The 26,976-nt window shown below is 51.0% G+C and overlaps 1 protein-coding gene across 6 annotated transcripts in view; it reads left to right on the forward strand.

Annotated features, from left to right (window-relative positions):
- Positions 1-26,976, forward strand: part of ABCC8 (ATP binding cassette subfamily C member 8) — a 73,652-nt gene that overhangs the window by 16,998 nt on the left and 29,678 nt on the right. For all 6 annotated transcript variants that reach the window (XM_004752075.3, XM_004752076.3, XM_045066162.1 and 3 more), the window contains 10 exons: positions 3,908-4,072; positions 7,149-7,304; positions 11,852-11,986; positions 12,355-12,517; positions 21,425-21,465; positions 22,614-22,759; positions 24,457-24,562; positions 24,738-24,854; positions 25,250-25,325; positions 26,062-26,167. In XM_004752075.3, coding sequence (XP_004752132.1) covers positions 3,908-4,072; positions 7,149-7,304; positions 11,852-11,986; positions 12,355-12,517; positions 21,425-21,465; positions 22,614-22,759; positions 24,457-24,562; positions 24,738-24,854; positions 25,250-25,325; positions 26,062-26,167 — 1,211 coding nt within the window. The remainder of the gene's footprint in view (positions 1-3,907; positions 4,073-7,148; positions 7,305-11,851; positions 11,987-12,354; positions 12,518-21,424; positions 21,466-22,613; positions 22,760-24,456; positions 24,563-24,737; positions 24,855-25,249; positions 25,326-26,061; positions 26,168-26,976) is intronic.

A 26,976-nucleotide genomic window follows, 5' to 3' on the forward strand; every position in this document is an offset into this window, starting at 1 on the left:
TGCTCTGGCCCGGCATGCCTCCCTCCCGTCATCCCACTAGCCCGTCTCAGCCCCCCGGGACTCACTTTAGACATCACCTTCTCTGGTTGGATTAGATGCCCCTCCTTTGTGCTCCCGTAACACCCTGGACTTGCACCATCGATCACCCCTTGTCTCTTTCCCAACTTGACCTGAATCCCCTAAGACAGGAACCACATTACCGGACCTCCTCATGCCCAGAACCCGGTTCCATAATTCTTCAGGGAATCATACAGAAGCTATCACCTACTGTGTGTGTATGCTTGCTAGATATTTTTATCTCCATTGTTACACCGAATTCTCACAATAGGCACAATAGGCAGTCAGGTTGGGGGCCCTGAGTAGGACAGCTTGGTGGAGTCAGGGCCTAGGAGGGAGCAGCCTGAAGCTTGGGCTAGCCCAAGTCCTAGGTCCCTGGGCAAGGCCCCAAAGAACCTCCCAGATTCTCGTGGAAGCCCCTGAGCCAGCTAAGGAGAGGAAGGGAGGCCTGGGTGCCTGAAGGGAAGGAAGCAGGTAACCAGGAGGGGTCCCCAAGAGGCCTAGGCCCCTCAAAACTGCTCCTGGTGGGGACTCCAGGAGTGGGGGGGCCTCATTTTCCTGGTGGGGGGGCCTCATTTTCCAGTGAGGAAACTGAGGCTCAGGGAGATTGAGGTACTTACATAAGGACACATGGCTAATATAGACTCAAACTCTGATATGGTTAACCTCTAAGTCCAGGCTTGAAACCACCTTGTTAAGTGGTTGTGAATGGAAGGGTGGGTATGTTGGTCCATGAATGGTCAAAGACGGTTGTCATTGTTTTTTTCCCAGGGCCTTCCAGGGTGGGGACCAATGTGTAATTAACCTTCTGACTCCTGCCCAAGTAAGAAGCAAAAGCCCACATGATCCCTGTCCACTAAGCTCTAGAGAACAAGGAAAGGGGCCATTTCCAGTCATACCTCTGGCCAGGCAAGGACAGTGGGAATCAGAACAGTAGCGTCACGAGCCCTAGGTTCTAGTCCTACCTGTGCAAATGAATCGGCTTAACTACGAAAGGGGGAATTGTATAACTTATAGAGAAAGTAGATGAGAGAGGAAGATCATAGGCATTGATTAATTTAACGTATGTATCGAGCACTACTTGGGAAACCCCCGGAAACAAACACAGTTTCTTCCCTGAGAGCTTGTGAAAGTGAGAGACTGGGGCTGATCTTCTGAAGCATTTAACTCCCACCAGATGTCCAGTTGTAGGTCCTCGGCCTTTTCTCTCCAGCCTTCAAGGTGTTGGGCAATGTCCGTGCCTTCACACCCATTTAAAGCTTCCCAGAGCCTGCCTTTCTTGGGCAAGAACCCGGGTCTCTTTGGCTAGTCTAGTACCCACTTTTCTTCTTTTTCTTTTTTTTTTTTTTTTAAAGATTTTTTTTTTATTTGACAGAGAGACAGCGAGATCAGGAACATAAGGGGGGGTGGGAGAGGGAAAGCAGGCTTCCCATCATGCAGGGAGCCTCATGTGGGGGCTCGATCCCAGGACCCTGGGATCATGACCTGAGCCAAAGGCAGAGGCTTAACCATTGGAGCCACCAGGCACCCCTGGTGCCCACTTCTTAATAAAAACTTAGCTATTCTGGGCTCCATCTCCTTTAAGCTGTCTCTTTGAAGAGAGGTCCAATAACGTCTTAATGACTTAGACCTGCAGGGAGATTTTCATCTTAAGAGGCCACAAGAACTTGATCCAAAGAAATACAGTTTCTGACCCAATGGTATGTGTGTTGTCGGGGGAAGGGGTCAAGGTTTTTCCTTTAAAGCTGCAAAAAAGGAATTACTTTGCTAAAAATATACAATTAATGAGTGTATTTAACAAATACCTCCATAATCTAATCAACGTCTGTCTTCAGGTGACTTTTCGAGTCCTCATTCTCCAGCCCGTGTGTTTTCTGATCATGGTGAGACAGCACATGCGTGGCATTCCATGCTGCCTTGTGGCGGTCGCTGTTCCCATGAGCATCAGAAAATACTCAGCCATGCCCTATGGGTGTGTGTGGCATTGACTTCTCACCTCTCCCCCTGCTGTACCCCAGATATAGAACACCTTCATTTCCTGACACTAAATGGTTTCCTTCAGGGCAAGCTCCCAGGAGGGACTCTGTTTCTTTAACACGGTGGACTCTATTCTCCAGAGCTGGGTGTCTATGGAAGATGGTAGAACCTAAGACTGCCAAAGTGTGTTAAATAGGACGAGGTCTTCCCAAGGCCATGTGCCTTCCTCTTTGACCCAGAACCAGCCACGTGGCCATGGGTCTGTCCCCTACGATCTTATAGCTGACAACAGGAAACTCGAGGTCAAGAGGCCAGGTGAGGCTTAGGTAGTGAATCTAGGGATGTTTTTGGCATCACATAGGTTCGTGTTCATGTTCATGTGTTCTGCCTTATCAGCATGTGAACTCAAGCCAGCCACGTCATCATGCTGAAACTCCATTTCCTTGTACATAAAATTAGGCGCATAATGGTATTCTCATTGGTATATTGTAAGGATGGAGTTCTGCACCTGAGAAATACTGTGTCCTGTCCCTTGCTTCCCTGTAAGGTCAGGTCTCAACCCCCGCAGCCCAATTTTAAGGTCCATTTGGCTGCTTCCAATCCACCCCTCCCCCCCCACCCCAACACGCACACCATCTCCTCCTCCCTTCTCCCTCTGCCTTTCCTCTGGTACTTTGGCAAATGAGCCAAGAGTCAGGGACTTCAGGCCTTGGTGGGCCTTCCTCTAGGAGGCTTTAATGGTCCCTCTGTATCTGCTTCCTGCTGTCCCCAAAAGGAAAAGTCTCCTGTCTCACAGAGCCACGGAGAGGTATTTGTAAGTTCCAGGAAGCAGTGAGTGCTGGTTGAGCAGGCCCAGTTGAACCGAGAAGCAAGGTCTTTACTACCATCCAAAAGCCCTGTGTCCACGATCCAGGAATTTCTGACTCTATGAAAGACTCCTCTTGGCCTTCTGACCCCTTGGGCCTGATCCTGGCCAGAGACGTGCCCTCAGACTCCTTCTCATCACTTTGTTCCCACCACCCTTCACCCTGCAGCAGCTCCCACACCCCGCAAATAGCTTTCAGAGTTCAGGGCAGAGTCTCAGGAAGGGGAGAGTGCTGTCTTCATGGAAACATGCATGTGGTTCTGCTGGGGAGCAAAGGACTTAATCAGGATCAAAGTTTTCCTGGGAGCTGTTGATGCTGAATTTGGAAACAGACATGCTGTTGTTTTCTGGTATCTTTAGCAACAAAGTCAAAACATTTGGGTTTCTTCCCAGTGCTTATCATCTGAGATCTTGTTGGAGGTGTAGCAAGAGGACAATTTAAAAGGAGGTCCTGGGAGCCCAGAAGGCTGAGGGGGCTTCTGAAATCTCAATCCATCATAGGTGATGAGTTTCCACCTCGCCTAGGAGCACTAAATTTTCCCCACTGGCCTTTTTTCTCCAGAAATTTCTACAGAGCTGGCTGTAGGACAAGACCTCAGCTCATTCTGGATTTTTCTGTAACAGAGAGCACACATTGTGGGATTTGTTTGAGCAGTCCTGGTTTTGGCTGTTCTGTGAGTCACTCTGTTTATTCTCATTCCATTCAGAGTGAGCTCCTCTGGGCCTGGTAGCCACACAGCTGAAAGTCATATTTATGGGCACGAGGATAGAACTGGGCCACACTCTGTTCCCCTAAGTAGGATGATGAAGAGGATGTAGGCAACCCTCTCTGTGGCTAAAAGGATGTTTAGCTGGATTTATCAGTCTGATTTTGCCCTTATTCACAGCTGCACACGCTTTGCAAGCATGGAGGGTCCTGCAGTAATGGCCACCGTGGCACAGTAGTGGGTATTAACGGCGACCATTTTTCTGACGGTGACAGCCATCTCCAAATTCTCTTTCCAACAGATACAATTTCTCGGGGTTTACTTTGTCTCATCCCAAGAGTTCCTTGCTAATGCCTACGTCCTAGCCGTGCTTCTGTTCCTTGCCCTCCTACTCCAAAGAACATTTCTGCAAGCATCCTACTATGTCGCCATTGAAACTGGAATTAACTTGAGAGGAGCAATACAGGTATTTGGCTAATGATGCTTTCATTTCGCAGTAAAAGCCACATTATTCATCCTCTCAGTCACTCGAGAATGATTCTGCGGTGAGTTAATTTTTTGTTGTTGCCCTTCAGCAGTGCTTCGAAACAATAACTGTTGACAAAGCTGCATAGGAGAGTGGAAAGTGCCTTGGGCTGGACTCAGCAAGTGTAGGAGGTCCAGTGCTGGTTCTGCCTGGTACTGGGTCTGCAGTGTCACCGGCTTGGCCTTGAGTGAGACAGACATCCCTGAGGGGTCATCTCACTCTTTCCTGCTGAAAGCACATGCAGACTCAGAGTCCTCCAGATTCTGTTCCAGGGGTCTGTCACCCGTCTTCTTTGGTTGCAAATAAATAAATAAGAACCAAGGTTGACATACTAGAACTAGATAGCCTTGAATATTGATTTGAGCTCTTAAATCTTGGGTCCTAACCAGAGAGATTTTTCTGGCCCGGTACGTCCCTTGGGTCTAGGTCCTTGCTCATGCTCCCTGTGGTTTCCTTCTCAGACTGGGTTGAGAGGATGCTCAAAATCAGGAGGAACTCAGGGCACTTTTAAGCAAGGCAGTGATAAGAGTTGTCTGAGCTATAGTGTTTTCTTTAGAATTTTGGTTCTGCTGTTGGGATGGGGACACCCAGTGTGACAGTGGTTTAAATAGCATGAAAGGTTTTTCACACTGAGTCAGGGCTGGTGTGGCAGCAACATGTTCATTAGAGACCTTGGCTCATTCTGGAATGTTTCTTTCACGTGAATTTTGTCTTATGGCTGAAGGTGACTATTGGTGTTATCACTATTGGGCCTATACTTAAACTAGCAAGAGAAGAAAGGTGGGGCAACAGGAGGAAACGCTGCCTTCTTTTAAAATCATAACAGAGACATTGTGCATATTCTCTCCCAACCCACTGATGAGAAATTGGCCACAGGGCCACAGCTAGAGAGGCTAGAAAGTGTGGTCTTTATTCTTTAACCCATTGAGCCACCCAGGCGCCCCTAAAAGTGTGGTCTTTATTCTTGACAGCCATGTATGTCCTGCTAGAAAATCTTCTTGGGAAAAGGAGAGAATGGATCCTGGGGGACAACCAGTTGATTCCGTCATACCCAGAAAATCTCATGAAGTCAATAGGACACTCAGAAGTTGTGACTAAACCCACAGACACCTCATACTTCAGGAAAGAAATGTTCCTCAGAATTATTAACACCAGCCGATCCTTTGGGAACCAGGATCAGAGGCTTTACAGAAAAGGGACTGAGAGGAGAAGGGATGGGCTGGGCTGGGTCCAAACTCTGGTTATCTTACTATAGTCCTTGTGAATGCCGAATTGTGTAGTGCACAGCTTGTGCAGCTGTACATGGCCACACTGCCCATCTCCAGTGGTTTTCCCTGAGAAAACAGTCATTTCTTCAGGGATGTCATCATGTGAGAATGGGGGCAAGAGCCCAGGAAATCTAAGACCCTCTGAGATTCACGGGGGCTCAGACCTAGGAGGAACCAAGTTATTCCTCACTTCAGAAAACCTCTCTGAAAGGTTTTCTGTCCAGCTTCTGCACAGACCCTTCCATTGACTGACAGGGACATACCACCATAGACGACAGTGAGTTTTATAGTCAAACAGTTTGTAATTAAGTCTTTCTCTTTGTATGTCATAAATTTTACTCTGCCCCAGTATTTTCCAATTATATTAAAAGAGCCAAAAATGGGTTTTAAATGTATTAGCATGTAATTGTTTTTATCAAACTGTCTAAATCCAGGAGAGCTAAATTCATATGCTGCGAAAAGAAAATGCTGGCATTGATTATGGAAACAAATTAGAAAAACAAACATTTTTTTCAGAAATTTACATAAAATTATAGATGAGAATATGTATCTTCATGTGTTTGAGAATAACCACAGTTTTAAATGAACGTTATTAAGCAAAATTCTTGTAATAGATATATAATTTTTTATATACACCAGATATTAGTAAGATGCATATTTCTGGTCTTTACTGAATAATGCTTTCTTTGATAGAATACTCTATGTTCCTACTTCACTAAAACTAGGTTTATTATTATTCTTTCAAGACTGATTTCACATAACCCGGGCTGTACATAGATCTGTCAAAAAATGTCACTGCCACTACCTTAAATTTTACCCCTGGTGTATATAAACTCCCCAAAAAACGTAGAATAGATTCATGCTTTAAGCAAATCTGACCATCAAAAAAGCCTGGGTCTCAAAAAAGATGAATTAAAAGAGCCGGGAATCCACCTTATAACGAATGCACAATAGAATTTCATTTAAAAGCAGGCATCCCCAGGGCACTGAAGACAGGAATGTGTTTTTCCTTGTTTAAGAGCACACAACCTGAAAATCGCCATCTTTCTAGGAGACATGATTACTGTGCACAAAGAGCTTTTAGGTTCAGAGCTCCCCCACTACCATGGCTCCTCCCATCCTCCCTGGAGAGACAGAAAAAAGTGCTCAGGGTAGCTGGACTCCCGATGGTGGGGGGTGCTGGTCGACACTTGGATGTCTTGTCTCACTTAAGATCTTCCCAGGCTGACCGCCTGTTTTGTTTCAAGGCTCAATTAAGACAGGACTTGGCTTTGGAGCATACCCCTCCCCCAGTTGAAGACAGCCACATTAATACAGACAACTGCGCCATTCTATCATATTTATGGCTCTGAAGGGTGTTCTCTACTGGCCTCTGGCAAATCAAGAATACAGCTGGACATGAAGATTTGCTTTTAAGATTTAAGAGCTAATTAAGTCCTGTCCCCAAGGGTGAGGTCTTGCTTTGCTGGGGAAGTAGCTGGCCATGCTGTCGTGGATTCCTCATTTGAATGCTGCCCTTCTGACTTGCTTGATCTATAATCAAAGCCCTTTACCTCTCTGAGCCTTAATTACCTCATGTGTGAAAATGGAACACTAATTTTCCAATTGGTGCCCACTTACAGAGCTGCTCTGGGGCTCCATAGGGAGATGTGCGAGAAGGTACTGGTACGTTGTAGACACATGGCATCTGGGAGAGGGATTAGGGTGACGATGATAACAGATGTGAAGCACTCCACTCTCGTTTCCAGACCAAGATTTACAACAAAATTATGCACCTGTCCACCTCCAACCTGTCCATGGGAGAAATGACAGCCGCGCAGATCTGCAATCTGGTTGCCATCGACACCAACCAGCTCATGTGGTTTTTCTTCTTGTGCCCAAACCTCTGGGCTATGCCAGTACAGGTAAGGAATGTATGTCTGCGGTGGGGGTGAAGGGCACAAAGTTGGAATCTTCTGGTACATGCCCAGTGACTAGGAGCTCGCCATCTTCCATTCCATGTTGGCCTGCACCTTCCACCCCCCTGGAGTCTCCATGGGCTGTACCCCTGGCTCCCTAAACTGTCTCACACTCAGCGAATGATCTAGCCATCCCTCTTGTCATTAAGGCTTTAAAAAAATTATACATTAATCCTATGTGGAACACTTTTGCAGACCTTAAAACTTATGCTGCAGCAAAGTACTTATAATTACATCGAAAAACGTTCCTGATGTATATTTAAGCCAAAAAAGTTACAGAATAGTATATGCAGTGAGCTTCACACTGGATTGGAATGTATTATATATACATATTTGCACAGACACACACAGAAGAGAGAACTAGAAGGCCACATGGTGGGATTATGGTGATTTTTATTTTCTTTGTGCACTTCTAAATGATCCAATAAGCGTGTATTATTTTTGAAAATCAAAACCATGATTATTTCTAAAGCTGGACAACCTTTGGGGCTGGCTTTGAAGGAGGTGTGTTCTCCTTCAATGATCGTAGGCGAATCCTCAGCATGGCTTTCCTGACCCCTGGCCTGGTCTCTCATTGGAGCTTCTACCATAGAACCCATGCTTCCCTCTGGTGCTCAGACCAGAAGTACAAATCCCAGAGTGCCTGCAGGCTCCATAGAAACTGCCTCATGGAGAGGATGGTGTCTGGACTATGGTGAAACAGGTTGACTCACATACTTACCCTGCCTGAGCCTCAGTTTCCTCATCTATGAAATGGACATGATTCCTACCCTTTAGAGTTGCTATGAGGATTCAGTTAGGTGATCTAAATAAAGCGCCAGGCAGAGCACCTGGCACAGAGTGCTCACTAAGTAAATATCAGATCCCTCGAAATTGCACACTTTGATGTGAGTGAGGACTTTATTGGTCCAGAGCCTATTGTTCCTTGGAGCGCAAATTCCATAAGCCTTCATCTCAACTGATTTTTATTGGACTTTCTTATCTATAAAGCTTATATTTGAAAGCCATTAAAGGAAAATAGAAGGAGAGGCTTGCACAGGGAGTCGGGCAGGCATCTTGATGGGGAGATAGGGCAGGGAATCTGATGGCCCTTTTTATGGGGACAGCCCTCTATGCCTTCCCCATTACCACTTACACATGCCTTCCCCCTTGCCCACCCCCCTTCTCTGCCGGGTGGATCAGTGACCACAGAAGCTACAGAAGGGCCTAGAGAGCCTCATCTAATACAGTTACTGGCCTTTTGTCCACAAGAACACTTTCTGTTGTATCCCCTTAAACCAACTCCTTTGAAGGGGCTTGTCCACCAAACCCACTGTATTGTCATCATTACGATTACTTACAATGTTTATAGCACACACATCATTGCTAGCAATACTAACTAATACTAATAACCCTTGCCCCAGCCCCTCTCTCTTACGCAGTTAACCCTCCCAACATCGGGACATGGTAGTTTTATCTCCACGAATCACTTCTTTGCTTATTTATCATGAAGTAGCACTTAGTTTTCCATTTTTAATTCCTTTTTTCTTTTAAAGATTTTATTTATTTATTTGACAGAGAGAGATCACAAGCAGGCAGAGAAGCAGGCAGAGAGAGAGGAAGGGAAGCAGGCTCCCCGCTGAGCAGAGAGCCCGATGCGGGACTTGATCTCATGACCTGAGCTGAAGGTAGAGGCTTAACCCACTGAGCCACCCAGGTGCCCCCATTTTTAATTCCTTAAAGGCTGTACCTTTGCCACTGAGCAGAACTTTCAGCAGCCCTCAAGACCCAGTGTTTCCACCCAGAGTTGACACAGTAACTTCGACCTGGTCAGGATGCTCTGTGCAGCCTGGCTGCCCACAGGTCACCTGGCTTGTAAGAATATTAAAACCAGCTCAGGAGCCCCACTGCTTTATCCCCAAGGCACTCCTTGATTTCTTTCATATGATCTCCCTGATATGAGGAAGTGGTGATACAACATGGAGGCTTAAGTGGGTAGAAGAAGAATAAATGAAACATATGCTTTTTTAAATTAAGATATAATTCACCCATTTAGAGTGTATAATTCAGTGGGTTTTAGTGCATTTGGACCTGTAGAAACATCATCACAATTTTTGAACAATTTCTATCACCCCAGAAGGAAACCGTGCCCCTGGCACTCACTCTCCATCCCCTCCCACAGACTTAGGCAACCTCTGATCTTCACATACTTCTGAAAAAGCTAATGAAACCTTCTTGGAAAAACCAATGTGCATTCACACACTTTGCCTACAATTTCAGGTGTTTTGCTGGCCACCTGAAGCTTATGAACACGATGTTAAGGAATTCGGCAAGAGTGGGGACTTCTTTGAGTCCTCATCCCGCGTGTGCTCAGGGCCTGGGGAGGTTGGACCACACAGTGAGCCGGTAGAACACTAGTCCCAGGTATCTCCTTTCTGTGGTTCCCTAGTGACAGAGTTCCCACCAGGCCTATTTATTTGTTTGTAAGAAGAGGCTTGCCACCTGGTCTTGATCTCTAACCAGGTATCATTCTAGGTATATATATATATATTCATTTAATTTTCATTGCAGTCCTGCTAAGTGGAATTAAAATCCCCATTTTAGGGGCACCTGGGTCACACAGTCATTTGAGCCTCTGCCTTCGGTTCAGGTCATGGTCCCAGGGACCTGGAGTTGAGTCCCATGTTGGGCTCCCCACCCGGTGAGGAGTCTGCTTCTCCCACTGCCCCTCACTCCCCAACTCATATCCACTCTCTCTTAAAACAAAACAAAACAAAACAAAAACCACCATTTTAAGGTTGAAGAAGCTGAAACTCAGAAAGGTTAAGTAACTTGCCTAAGGTTGCACAGCAAAGTGCCAGGACTACATTCAAACTCAGTCCTACAGACTCCAGGGCCTATGATCTCCCCACTACTAGATCACTTTTTTAACTTGCAAAGAGGGGCTACAATAGTCCTTGTTTCCCCTCTCGTGCTTTGCATACTCAGAATCCCTGATTTCTGGTCTATTCTTCCAGGGGGGGTCCCCGCAGAACCCTGCAAAATAGAGGAGTGGACAGAAGAATTTGGGGAGCGTGACAAGGGGCGGGTGGAGGGTGAGAAGGAGCCTGGAAGAAGCAGCAGCAGCTGTGGCTTCAGGTCCTGTTCCAGCAGCACTTGGAGGTATGGGGGTTTGGGCACCAACCCCCAGCAGGTGCCGCAGTGGTGACTCTGGGAGTCCCCTTGGTGTCTGGCCCTATAAGCTGCTGAGTGATGCCCCGATTGCCTCCATATGAGGACAGCTGATGAAGAGACTGGATGCCAGGGGTAATTTGGGGTAGGATGACGCGAGCAGAACTGGGCAGGAGTGGAGTTTCTTTATTTCCTAATGTGCTCCTCTGCACCCCGTGCCAGCATTTAACCTCAGTGAAATCCCAGGAGGCAGGGGGTGAAGGGGTCACTCACCAGCCCCTAAGATCCCGCTAACCCAAGAGGCGTTCTGTGATTCACAGAAATTACAGGGCTGCCCACCCACTCCTCTGTCCTTGAGGTAGTGCGAAGAGCTCACTGCCAATTTCGTGTAAGGCTCGGGGAGTGCAGGGCCAACCCAGGCAGACTTTTTTCCCCCCAATTAAGGAAGACAGCACATCTGTTCCTTTAGAATAAGCCTGAATTTAGAGCTGTCTGCCTTTGAAGGCAACCTGAGAAATTGTCATCTCGATGCTTCAGGGGCTGGCAAGGGTAATTTACACTTCTCATCAATATTCAAAAGCAGGCGGTCGTTTGCATAAAGCTAGAAACAGAAGAATTTTCTTCTCAGAGAATACTTGCCAGATTCACTAAAAATGTGGAGACATCAGCTTTCTTGTACATATGTGGATCTATATTACAGATTATGGAGTGAATCTGCCTCTAAGAATTATAAAAACCTCTATTTAAATCCAAAGACCACTCACTCTATAGCATGTCACAAATTTAAGAGATCATTTTCATTTTCTTATATACGTAATAACTAGCTTAATAGAAGACAGTGCCTTTCATTCTCAGGAGCCTGAGAATGAAAGTTGAACGGCTGGCCCCCGGACCGGTTTTGTCCGGCAGGGACGCAGCAGCACCCCTGTGCTCATATGTCACTTTCCTCCCCATGGGAGGGAACTGTCAGCTTCCCCAGCGAGCAAACAGAACAAAAGGTGCTGTTACAGCCAGTGTGCAAGCTCAGCTCTGAGACTCCCATCTGGAAGGTAGATTTGGAGAGAGCTACTGCCTTAGCCGGCTGGCAGATCAACACAGTTAACGATCAGCACCCTCTCCCCCGCCCGAAAGCACAGCTTGCACGAGACCCCATTGTGCTAATACCTTTTTCTGAAATTGCTTTGTCACACCTCCTCCTCTGGTCCCCTGCGGACAGCTGGAAAACTTGGGCACCAAGGCATGCCCCTCCCTAGGTGACTGGGGAAGGGGGGATTTTGACAACTCCCCCTCCCCCAGGATAGCCATTGGGTCAGAGGAAACTTACCTCCATGACCCTCCCTCAGATCATCGTGGGTGTGATTCTCCTCTACTACATCCTTGGCGTCAGTGCCTTAATTGGGGCGGCTGTCATCATCCTACTGGCCCCCGTGCAGTACTTTGTGGCCACCAAGCTCTCCCAGGCCCAGCGGAGCACACTGGTGAGTGAGCATCCTGGGCATGCTGATGCCCCCTTTCCCCATCCTCTCCCCCAGCGGCTGCTTGCTCCCTCTCCCTGTAGGTCAGTGAGGCTCCTCTCTCCTCCCCCAGATGCCGCCAAACAGACACACGCAGGTGCACACACACGTCCATGCATGCACGCGTGCACCCACGCTCTCGTGGACCCAAAGCAGGTTATTTCACGGGCCAGGCCTCAGTTTCTTAGTCTGTGGAATGGGATGAATGGAGAAGACGGGGTGTGCCCATGGGCACAGGAGCTGGGCACTGTGAAGCGGTGAGGGCATTCGCTCGGCTCCTTCCTCTTGGGCAGGATGGGGGCACTCCTTTCTGACTTGGTGGCCCCTGGCAGGAGTATTCTAATGAGAGGCTGAAGCAGACCAACGAGATGCTCCGTGGCATCAAGCTGCTCAAGCTGTACGCCTGGGAGAACATCTTCCGTGCCCGCGTGGAGATGACCCGCAAGAAGGAGATGACGAGCCTCAGAGCCTTCGCTGTGTACACCTCCATTTCCAGTGAGTGCCCCCGACCGGCCAGCCCCACGCGCTGCTGCTTAAGTGCTGGGAGATGGGGTCAGGGCTTGAGGCGGGAGGAGAGGCAGCAGAGGCAAGGGACCTGGGCATCACCCAACCCAGAGGAGCCTCAAACTGTCTCTTGGAGCCGAGCCCCGAGAAGTCACAGTGTCCTCAGTCACTTACCCAGCAAATGTATATCAACAGGCTCCTGAGCCCAGGGCATTGTCCTGGCCCTCAAGACACAGCGATGACAAAGACAAGGGAGGTCTTTTATACTCCATTGAACTGGTATCTCATTGGGAGGCAGCAGTAAATGAATAAACAGCAACAGCTTTGAATTCTCCAGGGTGTGAGGCCTTGCTGCCCTGGGGTAGCTACAAGGAAGTTTCCATCTACCCAGGGTATGTTCTTCAGGAACAGAAGTTCAAACTTGAGGCACTTACAGATGTAGGGACTGACTCTAAGTAGTTAGGAAACCCCAAGCCCAGAATGTGTGTGTGTGTGTGCACGCGTGTGTACAGGAAAAAAGACCAAAACTGGGAAAACTCCTACCGTCCTGGCAGAACACATATTACAACTACTTTCCAGAGAACATGGGGCTCCGCCAGGGAAAAATGTACCACCCAGTAAGAGCCATCGCATGCAGAACGATAAGAGAACTATACCTTCAACACCTGGAAGAGATCTTAAATAAGCATGTTCAAAATAATTGAAAAGCCAAAGGAAGGTGTGAAACCCACAGGGTAAAACAGAAAAGTATCAGGGGGAAGAGAGTCAAAAGGACTTCTGGAAATTACAAATTTAGTGATCAAAATTAATATGGTGGGCGGGGTCAGGCCAGGGCTCATGGCAGTCAGGTGACCCATGGGATCCTGGCCCGAGTTGATCTTACGGTCGGTCTAGTGGCTTCCCACGACCCACCTTGTTATGCTTGCTGCCCAAGTGCATGGTTGGGATGGAGATAGTTAGCGGCTGGCCGACATCATACTGGTTCCCTGGCCCGTCCAGTTTGCAAGAAGGGCCAAGGAGAGGCCTCCAGAGAGGAAAAAACAAAAACAAAAAGGAAACGAAAATGACTCAAGTGTAAAGCTTAAATGAATTAACATACCTGAAGAGAACGTTTGTGAGTTAAAAGCTAGATCTGTGGAAGTTCCATAGAATGTGAGAGATGTAAGGAAAGTGCTTTCTGCCAGTTGAGAGAACCAGTTTACAGATGTGAAACGGGGTGGGGGAGGGGGAAACGGGTAGTGGGGTGTCTTCCTGAGGCCACTCCTGAGGTTAATGGCATGGCTCAGGCTAGATCCTCTGGAGCCTCCTGCTATTTTCCACCAATGGCTGGGCACCCATGTGGCGTGAGGAAAACTTTGACACTCTGGGGCACCATTTTCAGATGATTTTCTCTGAGTAGGAAGGAAACAACCAAGAATGGGTTCTGACGGGACTGGAAATGAGGGAGAAAGTTAGGAGGGACGCACTCGTCTGACCACCGCCCCCAGCTGAAGTGGGTTCTTTTAGTGTGTCATGGAAGAAACACTGCTGTGGAGTTCACTGGGAGGGTGCACTGGGCGTGCCTCCCAGATAGGGTCATGGAGAATGAGATGACCGCTCAGGTCGTCTGTGTGTTCCTGGTGTTCATATTGGCTAAAGAGAGGGTCTGGTGGGGCCAGGGGGCCAACATCTGAGCTGAAGTGTCTCCCAGGGCAGGGCTTACACTGAGCACCCCAAGCATCCCACCTCACAGTGTCCATCCAGATCATGGTGTCCTGTGGCCAGACCGGCTGCCGTCCATGGCACCCGTCATGGAGCCTTTCTGTAGAGAGTCCTGCTAGGGCCTGCTTTTCTCAGAATGGAGTGGTGAACGTGGCAGGCAGCTGTGGCTTCCTGGATTTAACAACAAGAGACTCCAGGTTCCTGGTGTCTCCCCTTGACCCTCAGCCCTGCCGTGCGGTGTTCTGGGCCTCTGAGCATCCTCATCCTCAATCCTGTGGAGAACTCCACAGGACTGATAGGAGAAATTGGCAAGGAACATGTGGGGAGCTCAGTGCTGCTCAGGAGCTGCAGTGCCTGCAGCCCCAGGCCCTCTCACTCTCCTCTCTGCCAGCTCTGCCTGCCTCCGGGCCTGGTTGTGGTAACAGTAGCCCCACACCGCATGTAACCCAGTGAGGACACCTGGTTTCCAGACATCTCGTCAGTGGGAACAGCTGCTGAGGTGAAGGAGGGCCCCCCCCACAGCCAGGTGAACTCCTGTCCCAGCAACAGCATAACAGGGTGGGGTAGGCAAGCTTCCCACTGCTGCCATGGGAGATAAGGAAGGGAAGCAGCAAGGAAACTGGGGGTACTAGGCTCCCCCCCCATATTCCTTACAGCTAAGTAGAGGCAGCCACAGGTCATATAGATGGGGACAGCTCATAGCTACTTTGCTCCTGGGAGGGGTATGCTTCTTCCTGCATCCCAAACCACAACCTGGGGTGTACTGTGTATAAACAACATTGTGTGATGCCTAGGTTCCCAGGCTAGCCCACTGAGGCCTATCTAGTAGGTGTTCTTTGTCTCCTGGAGCCCCCAGAAGACAGGCCAGGGCTTTGTAAAGGTCCTGGGGCCGGGAGGATGTGGGGAAAGGAGATGCCTGGTTGTCAGGGGCTGAGATGACCGTGTTAGGAGTGAGGGGCTCTGGAGCCAAACACCAGTCTGTCCAGGGCTCAGCGAACTAGAAGGATAAACAGAGCATTCCAGGCTGGTTCTTGGAAGAGGGCCGTGGGAGGGGAAGGGAAGTGCCCTCTGGGAGGTCGCTGGAAGCTAAGTGCTGTTTACTCATGTGTTTGCCCTTCCTGGGATGAGTCTGTTCCGTCAGCCCTGGGAGGGGGGGAGGCCGGACGGGAGGGGCATCTCCTGGCTGCAGGTAGAAGCTGGGAGTGTGTTTTCTCTTCTTTCCTCCTGCACTTCCTGCCTTCTGCTCCCTGTCACCAGGGATCAGGACACAGGTCATTAAGCTTGAGGTAATGGGGCATCTTCCATTCCCTTTTCCCTGGCGCCAGTTGTGGGGTCCTGGCGCCACAGAAGAGCCCCAGAGTCCCTCTTCCTGACAGGGTCTGTCCTAGGGCCGCTGCTGGGCTTTCAGCTGGTCCTTGTGTGCTGGGCAGTCAGACGGCTGGGCAGACTAGGGCACCTCGGACACTGTTGGATGCTCTCGCCGTCAGAGCCCTGAGCTGGCGCAGGGCAGGGCAGGGCAGGGCAGGGGGCTGAGAAGGAAATGGGTACAGTTTCCCTCCTGTCTAAATCCAGAACTGAAGAAAAAGAGATGCGGGTCACTCAGCAAGGGTCGCGTAAGCCCCGCCTCAGGTGCCCAACCCTGTGCTAAGCCCTGGGAAGGGTACAAGAGACAATAAGTGGTGCTCCCTGTTTTCCGGGAGCTTCTGCTCTGCTGAGAAGTCAGAGCTGCCGTGTGTGAGACAGCGTGGTATGGAGCACGGCGCGGCGTGGGCCAGATCTGGGCTGGCTGCCTGGCAAGCCTAATGGCACTCAGTCCTCACCACAGCCTCGTGAGCTATGTGACTCTACCGTTCCCGTGTGCTAAGGCTCAGGGAGGGGATATGACTGGCCCAGGTCCTCAGCCAGTAAATGGCAGAGAACAGAGAAGAAGGAAGCCCCTGTGGGCTGGGAGCTCACCAGGGCTTCATGTAAGAAGTGGCTTGGGCTGTACCTCGCAGGATTTCAATGAGCAGAAAATAGAGTGGGGAGAAGCTGGAGGCAGTGCTGGGGCCACTCCTCTGAGAAGTTGGTTCCTTATTTCCCCGCAGAAGCAGGTGACTCTCGGTGTCTAGCCCCACCATGTATTGGAAGACAGGCTTTGCAGGAGTGAGTGACAAAGGGGTCCTAGGTCCCACCTGTGGACCCACAGACATGCTGCCGGTTCATGATGCCCTTCATTCACACTCATCCCAGAGACTTCTCTCTGTGCCAGACTCTACCAGGGCCTTGTGCATTAACGAGGGGCTAAGCACGATCCTCTGCCTCACAGTCGAGAGAGACTGTGCCATGAGCAGTGACCATGAACGAGGCCAGAGCCAGGGGCTCAGTTCCAGATGCCCTGCTTTCTCTTTTGTGGTACTTACCTGACCCTGGCCTCATTTGTTTCTCTCCTCACTTATCTGATAAATATTTACTGAGTGCCCCTGACAGGCCAGGACCTGTGCCAGGCACAGGGGATGTGGTGCTGAGAAGAAACTGTGGTCCAGCCTGCAGGTTCTTCAGAGTCTCGTAGGGAAGCCAGACGTGCAACTGTGTTGTGAGTGAGAGGAACAGTGGATATATTCTAGTTGTCCATAGTGTTCTACCCAACCTAGTCTCTGTGGGTCATGGGTGTCAAGGAAACCTTGTCAGAGGTGCCCAAAGGTTGATTCGAGTTTAGCCAGATGAAAGGAAGAATGTTCCAGACACAAAGGCCTAGAGGTGAGAAGGATGATGGTGTGCTCAAGACTGGAACATAATTCGGTGAAGAGAAGGTACTAAGACCAGATCGTGCAGGAGAGCCACGGAAAGAGCGTAGTAAAGGCCAGGTGTGTTTGCCATCTCTTCGAGTGTTCTGTGGTCAAGGGTCTTTGGTCTTCCCAGCTGGTCTACAGCCAGGGGGGCCGTCCTTGTCCTGAAAACCAAAAGACAAACCCCTAAGCCCAACTGTGCCACAGATGGGGGCATGGGGGTGGGCAGGATGGTGCTGGCGAACCTCTTTCTCAGGCCGCCAGCACCTACCGGGCCCTGGCTATTCTTGGCGAGTTTTACCCCTGTCGTTCTCCATGGACGCCCTGCCTCAGAACCGGCAGTGTGGCAGGACAAGGTGACCTCCAGACCAGGTCCCGCTTCCTCCTCCAGTTTCTGTGAATTCCTTCTGCAAAGTCTGCTTTTCCTCCCAGGGGCCAGAGCAGCCACAGTGTGCGGCTGCTGCTGACCCTGGCCTGCTGGGAGGAGAGGGGGCTGAGGGAGAGCCAGGCAGGTGCGTCTGGGAAGGGGCAGAATCAGAGTACCTGCTGGCCCTCTTGCCGTGCTGCCTCCACTGCCAGCAGCTCCCCACCCTCCCAGGCTGGCTGGATGCGAAAGAGCCGTGTGCATTCAAGATACCTATCCCCCTCCAGCGGGTGCGCCTGCTGTTAGGCCAAGCCCGCAGCCCTCGGCCCCTCCCCTGCCCTTCCCCGAGACAACCATGAAACCAGCCAGAGGCACGGATGGCTGGCTGTGCCTCCTGGACACATGGCCTCTGAAATATTTATCAGTGCGGTGGAAATGAAAAGCTCCTGGTCCTGCGGTGCCCGCTGGGGCGCCCACAAGACCAGGCAGCCTTCCTGGAGCAAAGCTGGAGGGGGCAGGAGGGAGCTGCCAATCGGAGAGCCCTGCTTTGGTTTGGGTTGATTTGTTGTCTGCTTTGTTTTTGGAGGAGGGGGGTATGCAAAGTGGATGCAACTGTTCGTTACTATGCTCCCAGGACCCAATGTAACACCCAGGGCAGAGAAGATCCTCAACAAGTCATTTTTTTTTTTTAAGATTTTATTTATTTATTTGACAGAGAGAAATCACAAGTAGGCAGAGAGGCAGGCAGAAAGAGAGAGAGGAGGAAGCAGGCTCCCTGCTGAGCAGAGAGCCCGATGCGGGACTCGATCCCAGGACCCTGAGATCATGACCTGAGCCGAAGGCAGCGGCTTAACCACTGAGCCACCCAGGCGCCCCTCAACAAGTCATTTTTGAAAGTATACTTCTCAAAGGGTATTTGGAGAGGAGGTTGTTAAAACAGCACGGACCCAGATGTCTACACCGTTAGAGGAAGGCTTTCCACTTACAAAGGTGGCACGGCAGGCCTGCCTACTTGCGGTTACACTTTACCGAAATGGTACACCACTCACACAGGATTTTCTAATCTGCTTTCACACAGAACTTTTTTCACATTGCTTCTTGCTCCTTAGCATTTAGGATTTGAGCACTATCATGTTCTCCCCGTACCGCCGTACCTACCCCCCAGATCAAATCAAAATGAGTCAGCCCATCCCATGCCAAAGTTGGAGAGAACTCAATTCTTGGTCATAGTTCCCACCACCCTCAATGTCTTACGGGGCGTTATGGGGTTCAGGAAAACAGAGGCTCAGCCTCAGGTCTTCAACTCCTGAGAGCTGGGACACCCCGCCCCCTTCCCCCATCCTCCCAGGATACTGGAAAGTTTGCTGAGCTCAGAGACCTGCCAGAGCCTGCAGCGCCCCCTCATTCCAGCCATGTGCACCCCAGGGCCCAGTGGGGTGGTCTTCAGAGAGGCCTTGACAACACCAGCAGCTGGTGATTCTCTTCCCCCAACCCCCGCCCTGAACGGCACCCAGAGTTCGCAGCACAAAGGCTGTCCTTCCAGAAGAGGGTGAGGGACGTGGAAAATTACACTGTCATTCGCTAACGTCTCCATACAACAACAGAACCAGGCAGAAATTAATTATATCATATACATTCTCCACACTGCTGCATCAGCGTTGGAAAACTCATTTTCGAATTTATTTATAGCTTGTCTCATTCCTCAAAGGGGTTCAGAATAAGGAACAAAATCGGAAAAAAAATAAATTAAAAAAAATTTCACGCATAGAGAAAACATGCAGCAGAACAAAATATCAATTATCACACATTTCTGACTGCAAAATCTCCCCTAGAGTTGATGTACCACATTTACTAAAGCAGCCACTTGGCATTGAATGTTGTCGGTTTCCTTCATCTCGGGCGGTTTCCTGCTGTGCTTGCGGTTTTGTTCTGCTGTGACAGATAGCGCTGCTGCTAACGCCATCTTGCTGCGGGCTTTGCGCTTCGCCCGAGTGAGGTTTCAAGAGAAACTCCCACGAGAGAGATTACAGGATCAGAAGGGCTCAAATTCTGTGTGGCTCTAGCTAACAGAGCACCAGATTGCTTTCTCAGCAGAGTTGTACCAATTTGCCACCTAACTTCTGGTCTGTTCTTGAGCGGGGAGTTGAGCCCCAGATGGGTGGGAGGGCGTCTCGGGGTGGTGCTCACCAATGGGGACGGACGACGGAGGCCCCTGCCTGGAAGGAGCTTTCTGGAAGAACTGACCCTGGAGGGGATGCGCATGGCTACCCCAGTGTTTAGAACCATATGGTCGGTGACGGTCAAGGGCCCAGCCCTGCTGGGGTCCTCCTGTCCCTCCCTCTCTCTAGCCTGCGATGGCTCTGCTATGTCCTGTGTCCTCAATCTGGGTCCCTTGTGCTGTAGGAAAACTGATAATGTTCGTACTGCCTCCTGCCAGAGACCCTGAGGGAGGGCTATCGTACTGAGACCATAGCACCTCCTTCAGGGAGAGCAGTTAAAGGTCAGGTATGATACCAGTGTTGATAAAAAGCCTGGTGCTCAGAGAGATTAGCAGTACCTCCCAAGGGAACCGGCTGGATCTCCTCCTCCCAGAGACTGGGAACTCTCTGATAGCTGGGACTGCTTCCCTCATCAGATTAGGAAGTCCCCCAAATGTGGGCCCAATGTATTACCTGTCTGCTGGGGAGCCCCCTAGAGGCATGCTCCCTGTCTCCCCATCATAACGGGGGCTTCCTGAGAGCAGAGTTCTGTCCCCTTCCTCAGACAAGGACCCCCCACCATGGGCAGAGGCCATGTTCCTGCCCTCACTTGGGCTCCCACACCTCCAGAATACACTGTGTGTGGACTAGCTGGTATGGGATTCTTGGAAGAAGTAGACAGTCGGCTTCTCGGAATGGTGCTGGCCATCTGTAATTCGTGAGTGTCCCCGGAGACTTCACCATTCATTACACAGGGGCCATGTGCCCAGGCTGATCCCCTGGCTCCTGGCTTCTTCTGCGTTAATTTGGCTAATTATACAAACAGACTCGTTTCTAGGCTGGTCTGGAAGAGGCTCCTGGAAGCAGGGAAAGGAGACGGGAAGATGGCAGGTAGAATAGGCATCTCTTCCTCCAGGGCGGCTGCTTTCTGGAAGTTTAGGCCTGGGGTCAGGGCTCTCTCCAGCCTCTCACACCTTGGGCCAGAGGAGCACGCCCCGTGAGGCAGAGCTAAGCTGAGGCGTGATGTTCAGGCAGCACCCCGACTCGCAGAGCCTGTGCCCTGCATTATCCCCTCTTACCTTGGAGGAAGCCAGAGTGTGTGAACAAGGACGTACAAGTTAACAAAAATCAGGTGAAGAAACTAAATCAAAGGAAAGGTCAATGACCTGCCCGAGGTCAGGGACTCCACCCTTCTATGACTTAAGTCCAGCTCTCTTTGCTCTCTGGGCTCCCTATGAAGGGTCCAAGGGCCACACTTGAAACAGAATAAGGAGGGGACCCCTGTTGCAGCAAACCAGCTGCCCCCCACCTGGGCCTGGCCGCTAAGCCTTAGAGCCAAGAGAGACCCCTTTTAAGCTGTCCTCAGTTACTCATACGTCAGTGTGGGGGAGGTTGAAATCCTTCCCAAGAGCTTTGAGAAGTTAGGAATCCTTTAAGCCTCAGAGAGAACCTGGCTTGGAGGGATACAGGGACCCAAAGCAGAGGAAGGGGTAACAACTTGGCAACCCCAGAAACATGTGCTGCTGACTTCACAGAAGCCCAAAAACGGTCAGCTCTCCAGTCCCCTCTCTCACCACTGCGCACAGGGCATCCTTCACACTGGCCACCGGGGAACAGGATAGAAGCATTTGCACTTTTGTCTGGAGGCGGGGTCTCAGACACAGGGGACAGGAGTCGGAGGGAAGCAGGGTAAGGGGCCAGAGGGGCCCCACGGCTAGCGTTCTGCCCCTCCCCTGCCCGGCCCCGCCCGACCGCCTGGAGAAAGGACCCCCTGCGCCAGCACTGCCTCCCTCCAGGCCACCCTGGGCAGCTTCATCTGTAGTGATCTCATCCCTCCCACTAATCTTCCCTTGTGCTTCCTCCACAGTTTTCATGAACACGGCCATCCCCATCGCAGCTGTCCTCATCGTAAGTGGATCCCGGCTCTGTCTCCGGCTGGGGTGGGTGGCGGAGCGTGTCTGTAGTGAGAGGCCGCCCAGGGTTTGGCCTTTCTGCGCAAGGACTTTGGATGATGCTCTCAGCAGGGGGACTGAAAATAGGGCAAGAGGTTGAACGTCTGTATATGGAGCAGATCTGTCCCCGACTCCAGGCCCTCCGGACCCAGACGACCAATGGCTTACTTAGGTTTTAAGAAATCTCGCTGTCTTTTAAAAAGAGCTATCAAGCTCTTAAATTATAAAAGTAAGACATGTTTATTGCAGAAAAGCTGGGAAATTCAGAAAGGAAAGGATGAAAAGAATTTAAATCACCCATAATCCCACTGGCAACATCTTTAATGTGTTTCTTTCCAGTCTCTTTTTAAGGCACATAATATGACATTTTTACAAAAATAGGATTGTGCCATACATGCAGTTTTGTAACCTGCTTTTTGAAATTTAAGAACATGGCGTGAACCATTCTCTGTGTCATTAATATTACAGTGGAGTGATTTGATCCCAAGCTGTGTGGGAGCCCAGCAGTGGGGGCCCGAAGAGTGCCCCTCCAGAAAGGCCCAGGCCCCCACCGCCCAGGGCTCCCATCCGGCTTCTGTGATGGCCAGAGTTCTTTAAAAAGATGCATTTGTTTCCCCCTGGGGCCGGTGTCCCTGAGCTGTGGCGAGTTCACAGCCTGTCAGGGACACTTGGGAATTCACTTTTGACATGATTTATTGGGCTGGTCCTGGCCTGGCTCCTTGGGGAACTCTGGGTAACGGAGGCTGCTGAGCCAGCCAGGTAGCCAGGGGCGGGCACAGAGAGGAGGTGGTTTGGGAATGATCGTGAGGACATTTTCCCTGACTGAGGACTGCTGTCCGAGGGGGCAGAGCTGACCTAACCCTAGGGCTCCTCTCCGGTCATCCAGACAATGATGGGGCAGGACAGGGGGCAGTAGCTTTGACCCCCCCAGCTTAAAGTCCTAAACTTGCTGGAGTCGTTTCCGGGAGCTGACTGAAGATGATGAAGGGGTCTCGAACTGAAATTTCTCCTTGGGCCCCCTGTTCCAGCCCAAGGGCTGAGCGTTGCCTGTGTGGGAGAGGCCCGGCTCTGAGTCATGCATCTCACATGTGCCTCTGTCCACAGACCTTTGTGGGCCATGTCAGCTTCTTCAAAGGGGCCGACTTCTCACCCTCAGTCGCCTTCGCCTCCCTCTCGCTGTTCCACATCCTGGTCACCCCACTCTTCCTGTTGTCCAGCGTGGTCCGGTCCACAGTCAAAGCTCTCGTCAGGTGAGAGGAGGGTCCAGCAAGGACACTGGACGGGCAGTTCATGAGGTGGCCCCAGGGCTTGCCCCTGTGACCATGACAACTACAGCTATTTGGTCCAAGACATGTTTCCCCATTGACCTGGGCCTTACAGAAGGCGGTCATAGTTGGCCAGAGGGACTTAGCCCTGTGTGGCTTCCCTCCACACCATTCCTGAGAAGGATTCAGGTAGCTGGTTTATATACTTCCAAGGAGAGGGAACTCAATGGCACTGGCAAGATAACTCCATTAAAAAAAAAAAAAGAAGAAGAAGAAGAAGAGAAAAAATGCAAAGTTGAGGCAAAACTTGAATCTTCTCATAAATTCTACCTATCAGTAGGTGGGTCCACCCTCCAGAGCCCCCGAGAATGAGCACTGTGCCTCCCTGCATGGTATCCACTGAATCTTTGTCTTCCTCAGGCTGAACATCCCCTCCTCTTTCCACGGGTCCCAGAGCCTTCCCGACCCTGGTCAGTAAAGCAGCTTTCCCCTAAGTGCCTGCATGTCCCGTCCCTCGTTAGCCTGAAGCTCCGGGAGGCGCCTACTGCTGGGCTCTAGAGCCCCGTGGCTGCTCTCCCAGTGGCATCACCCTCTTGGGGATGAAAGCCTGAGGGGTGAGGGGCTGAGGTTTTGGCTGGGGAGTTTCATACCTGGAGTGTGAAGAACTCCCAGAACCTCGGAAGTAGCTCCTGGAAGGCCAGGGCTTGGCGTGCCTCTGGGGAGAGCCGGCTATGCCATCACCCATTGCCGGTGGGACCAGACAGTAACAAACGTGCTCTGTACCTGAGCCCCTTCAGCCTTGAGGAAAGTGACCTCCCCTGATGCATGAGACCCTAGCAGGTCCTATGCAAGCTGGCAGAGTGATGGCTGTTGGAACCAAGTCGCTGATGGAAGAAGCAACTCACACGAGGAAGCTCTGGCTAGGGTTCAAGGATAGAAGTGGGCATAACTCAGCAGAACTATGGTCAAAGGAGTACATAACTAGGGAAGGCCAAAGATTAGCTCCCATTTCCAGGCTAATTGGCCTTGGCATTGTGCTGTCTAATGACCACCCCTCCTCTCCAGCCCAGCCCAGCTCTGTGATTCTGTATAGAAACCATGGTTTCAAGGACGCTGCCCATGTCAGAAATCCCTTGTGCTGACCCAGAAGCATTTCTATAGGCAGACAGTCCTAATCTCGCTGACCGCAGGCTGAGGCCTTCTCCTCCTTGAGTTGGGCATAATGACACCTTCCCCAGCGGGATTTAATTATATGCATGTTAAACATTTAACGCAGTATCTGGCATACAGCAGGGGCTCAGTAAACAGTGACTATTGTTAATAACCAATCCCAATCCTAACCAACCCTAACAATGACCAACCTTAATTCCAACAGTAACTGATAAAGCCCAACACCAATGAACCAGCTGGAACATTTAACTAACGTTGAAACTAACCAAGCTCACCCCAACCCAGACCCTAGCCCAGTCCCACATACTGATCAACACTAACAAATCCAGGTAACACCGACTGCCCACCACAGATGCCTACTGGTCTGGCCTCCTCCAGTATGGGCTTTGCTGGGACAGGGCCGTAGGACCTGGAACTTTCTCAGAGCTACTCTCTCAGGCCATGCCCTCCTCCCTCTCCCCTCCCCACTGCCCCTGGCAAGGGTGAGGGGTGTCTATGTGCTTCCTCTGCAGTGTGCAAAAGCTGAGCGAGTTCCTGTCCAGTGCAGAGATCCGTGAGGAGCAGTGTGCTCCCCGCGAGCCTGCGCCCCAGGGCCAAGCCAGCAAGTACCAGGCAGTGGTGAGTGCCTGGCTTCCCCTACCCCCTGCCCCAGTCACTCTCAATGTTTTTCTCTCGTGCCTGTACCTTGTGCCCTGCCATGTCCTATTTCTGCCTTTCCTCATTGGAACGGGGACTCCCTTCCCTGCACAATTCCCAGATGTATGGGTCCTTACCTCCTCCTGACCATTCCCAGCCCCTTAAGGTTGTGAACCGCAAGCATCCGACCCGGGAGGACTGTCAGAACTTCACGGCCCCACTGCAGAGGCTGACCCCCAGTGCAGATGGCGATGCTGATAACTGGTGTGTCCAGGTGAGTCCTGGGCCCTGCATCCTCATGCCTGGCCCCCCAGCACCGTCTCCAGGAGGGAACTCAGCATCAGAGACCTATGTGCTGAGTCCTCTGCCCTGGAGGTCACCCTGCCTGCTAGGAGGGTTCACAGAGTTCTTAAAACCAGGGACAACTCTTCCTTCTCTGTTGAATGGGGGAACACGTAACTCTCCTCTTGGAGAGGGTGCCTCGGGCAGGGGTCAGCATGAGAAGGCCATTTTCTCTCTCTCTCCCCTGCCCTAGAAGTGATCCAGGGCCTGAAATCAGTGTTTTTTGGCTTTCGTTGGGGGGGAGGGGGAGGAGACAGGAGACCATTCACACTGAGAGCCCAGCTGCCCTTCTGTTCTCTTTCTGGCGGTGGGCTCCCACCAATAAAGATCATCGGAGGCTTCTTCACATGGACCCCTGATGGAATCCCCACACTGTCCAACATCACCATCCGCATCCCCCGAGGTATGGCCCAGCTTACGTCTCCAGCATGGTCTGAGAGTGTCCCCTCAGAGGCATAGTGGAAGGGTCACCTCCCCAGGTCTACTGAATGAAGTGGGGAGAAAAAGAAAAGCCGGCATGTATTGAATCCCTGCTCAGTGCTCACTCTTGGTGGGTACTCTGGGGTATGAACACGAGAGAGCAGTGGGCCGAGTCTTCCCGAAGTCCACGTGCCGGTGGGAGTGCAACAGCAAGGACAGGACTAGACAGCAGGGCCTTGATGTCCAACCATCTGCGGCAGACATGCGAGTGTTTCACAAAAAGAAGAGTGGTCCCGAGGAGCCAGGGAAGGCGCTTTGGAAGGGCTGGGGTTTCTGGGAATGAGCAGGATCCCTGGCATCCCTGGTGGGTCATGAGGCTTGGTGGGCATCCTGGCAGAGGCTGTAGCATGAGCAAAGCATGGAAGTGGGATGGAGATGGGAGCCAGAGTGGCCTCTGTTGGGACCAGGAGGAGATGGGCTCGCCCTGGGGAGCACTAGAAAGAAGAAGCAGGTGCTTAGGAAGGAGCAGGGGATCACTGGATCACTGGTAGAGGAAGGACCTGGGAAGGTCTCCAGAAAGAAGGGCTCAAAGGGGGATCCTAGGTAGGAGGAGAGCAAACGGGGGTCCCAGGATTGGGTCTATCTGCCCGTCTGTCTGGGTGGTAATTGTTCAGACTCCCTCCTGCTCCAGTCCCATCGGCTGCCCGCCCTCCCTGCAGGCCAACTGACCATGATCGTGGGGCAGGTGGGCTGCGGCAAGTCCTCGCTCCTCCTCGCCACCCTAGGGGAGATGCAGAAGATCTCAGGGGCTGTCTTCTGGAACAGGTACTAAATGCATCCTCTGGGCTCAGTTAGTGGGGAGAGCAAACCATGGGCAGGAGGGCAGCCTTTCTTTCAACTGTCCTCGGGGGAAGGCACATCATGCTCTTATCGGGTACTTGACCAGTGCTGTTCGTTGTTATTCTCATCATCATCATTAGTACTTACTAAACCCTTACCTTACTGTGTGCCTAGTGCTTTGCTAAGTCCTCTGCATGCATTATTTCACTTAATCCTTATGACAACCAGCAAGGTAAGGACTGTCAGCAGTTCTTGTTTTATCCATGAGGGTTAAACTCTTTGTCCGAATTCACTCAACTAATAAGTGACTGAGCTGGAACTTGCACTGCCTCCCCATGTGGGGAACTGTGGCACAAACACTGGTTTCCAGCTTGGTTATCCGCAAAACCAACGCCAACTGCCCCGTGGGTGTTTTGGGGAGCCAAAGATAACTCAGACAAGACGTGGGTTTCCGCACAAAGATCCCTATCTTAATGAAAGAGCCAGAACCTCAGGTTGAGTCAATCGTGAATCTATTATTTATACCCACGTTCTTCCAAAAAAAACCACTTGAAGCTAGTTGATAAAAGATACATATAACATAGAAGGTTTTTAAAAAGCAAAGAAGGGCAGAGAAATGAAGAGGGTGGGAAAGGTGTACAGCAGCCTGGGTAGGGCCTAGCTCGGGGCCCCCCTGCCCCCACACCCGCAGCCCAAGGCAGGGGTACCTGACAGGTTCGTTGTGCGCATTCAGGAATAAAGTTTGCAGCCAGCCAAGCAGAGGACAAGCTTTCCCTACAATTATTTCTAGGCGG

This window comes from Mustela putorius, unplaced genomic scaffold (genome assembly GCF_011764305.1).
Source record: "Mustela putorius furo isolate JIRA1106 unplaced genomic scaffold, ASM1176430v1.1 tig00003859_pilon_pilon_pilon, whole genome shotgun sequence".
Classification (NCBI taxonomy): Eukaryota; Metazoa; Chordata; class Mammalia; order Carnivora; family Mustelidae; genus Mustela; species Mustela putorius.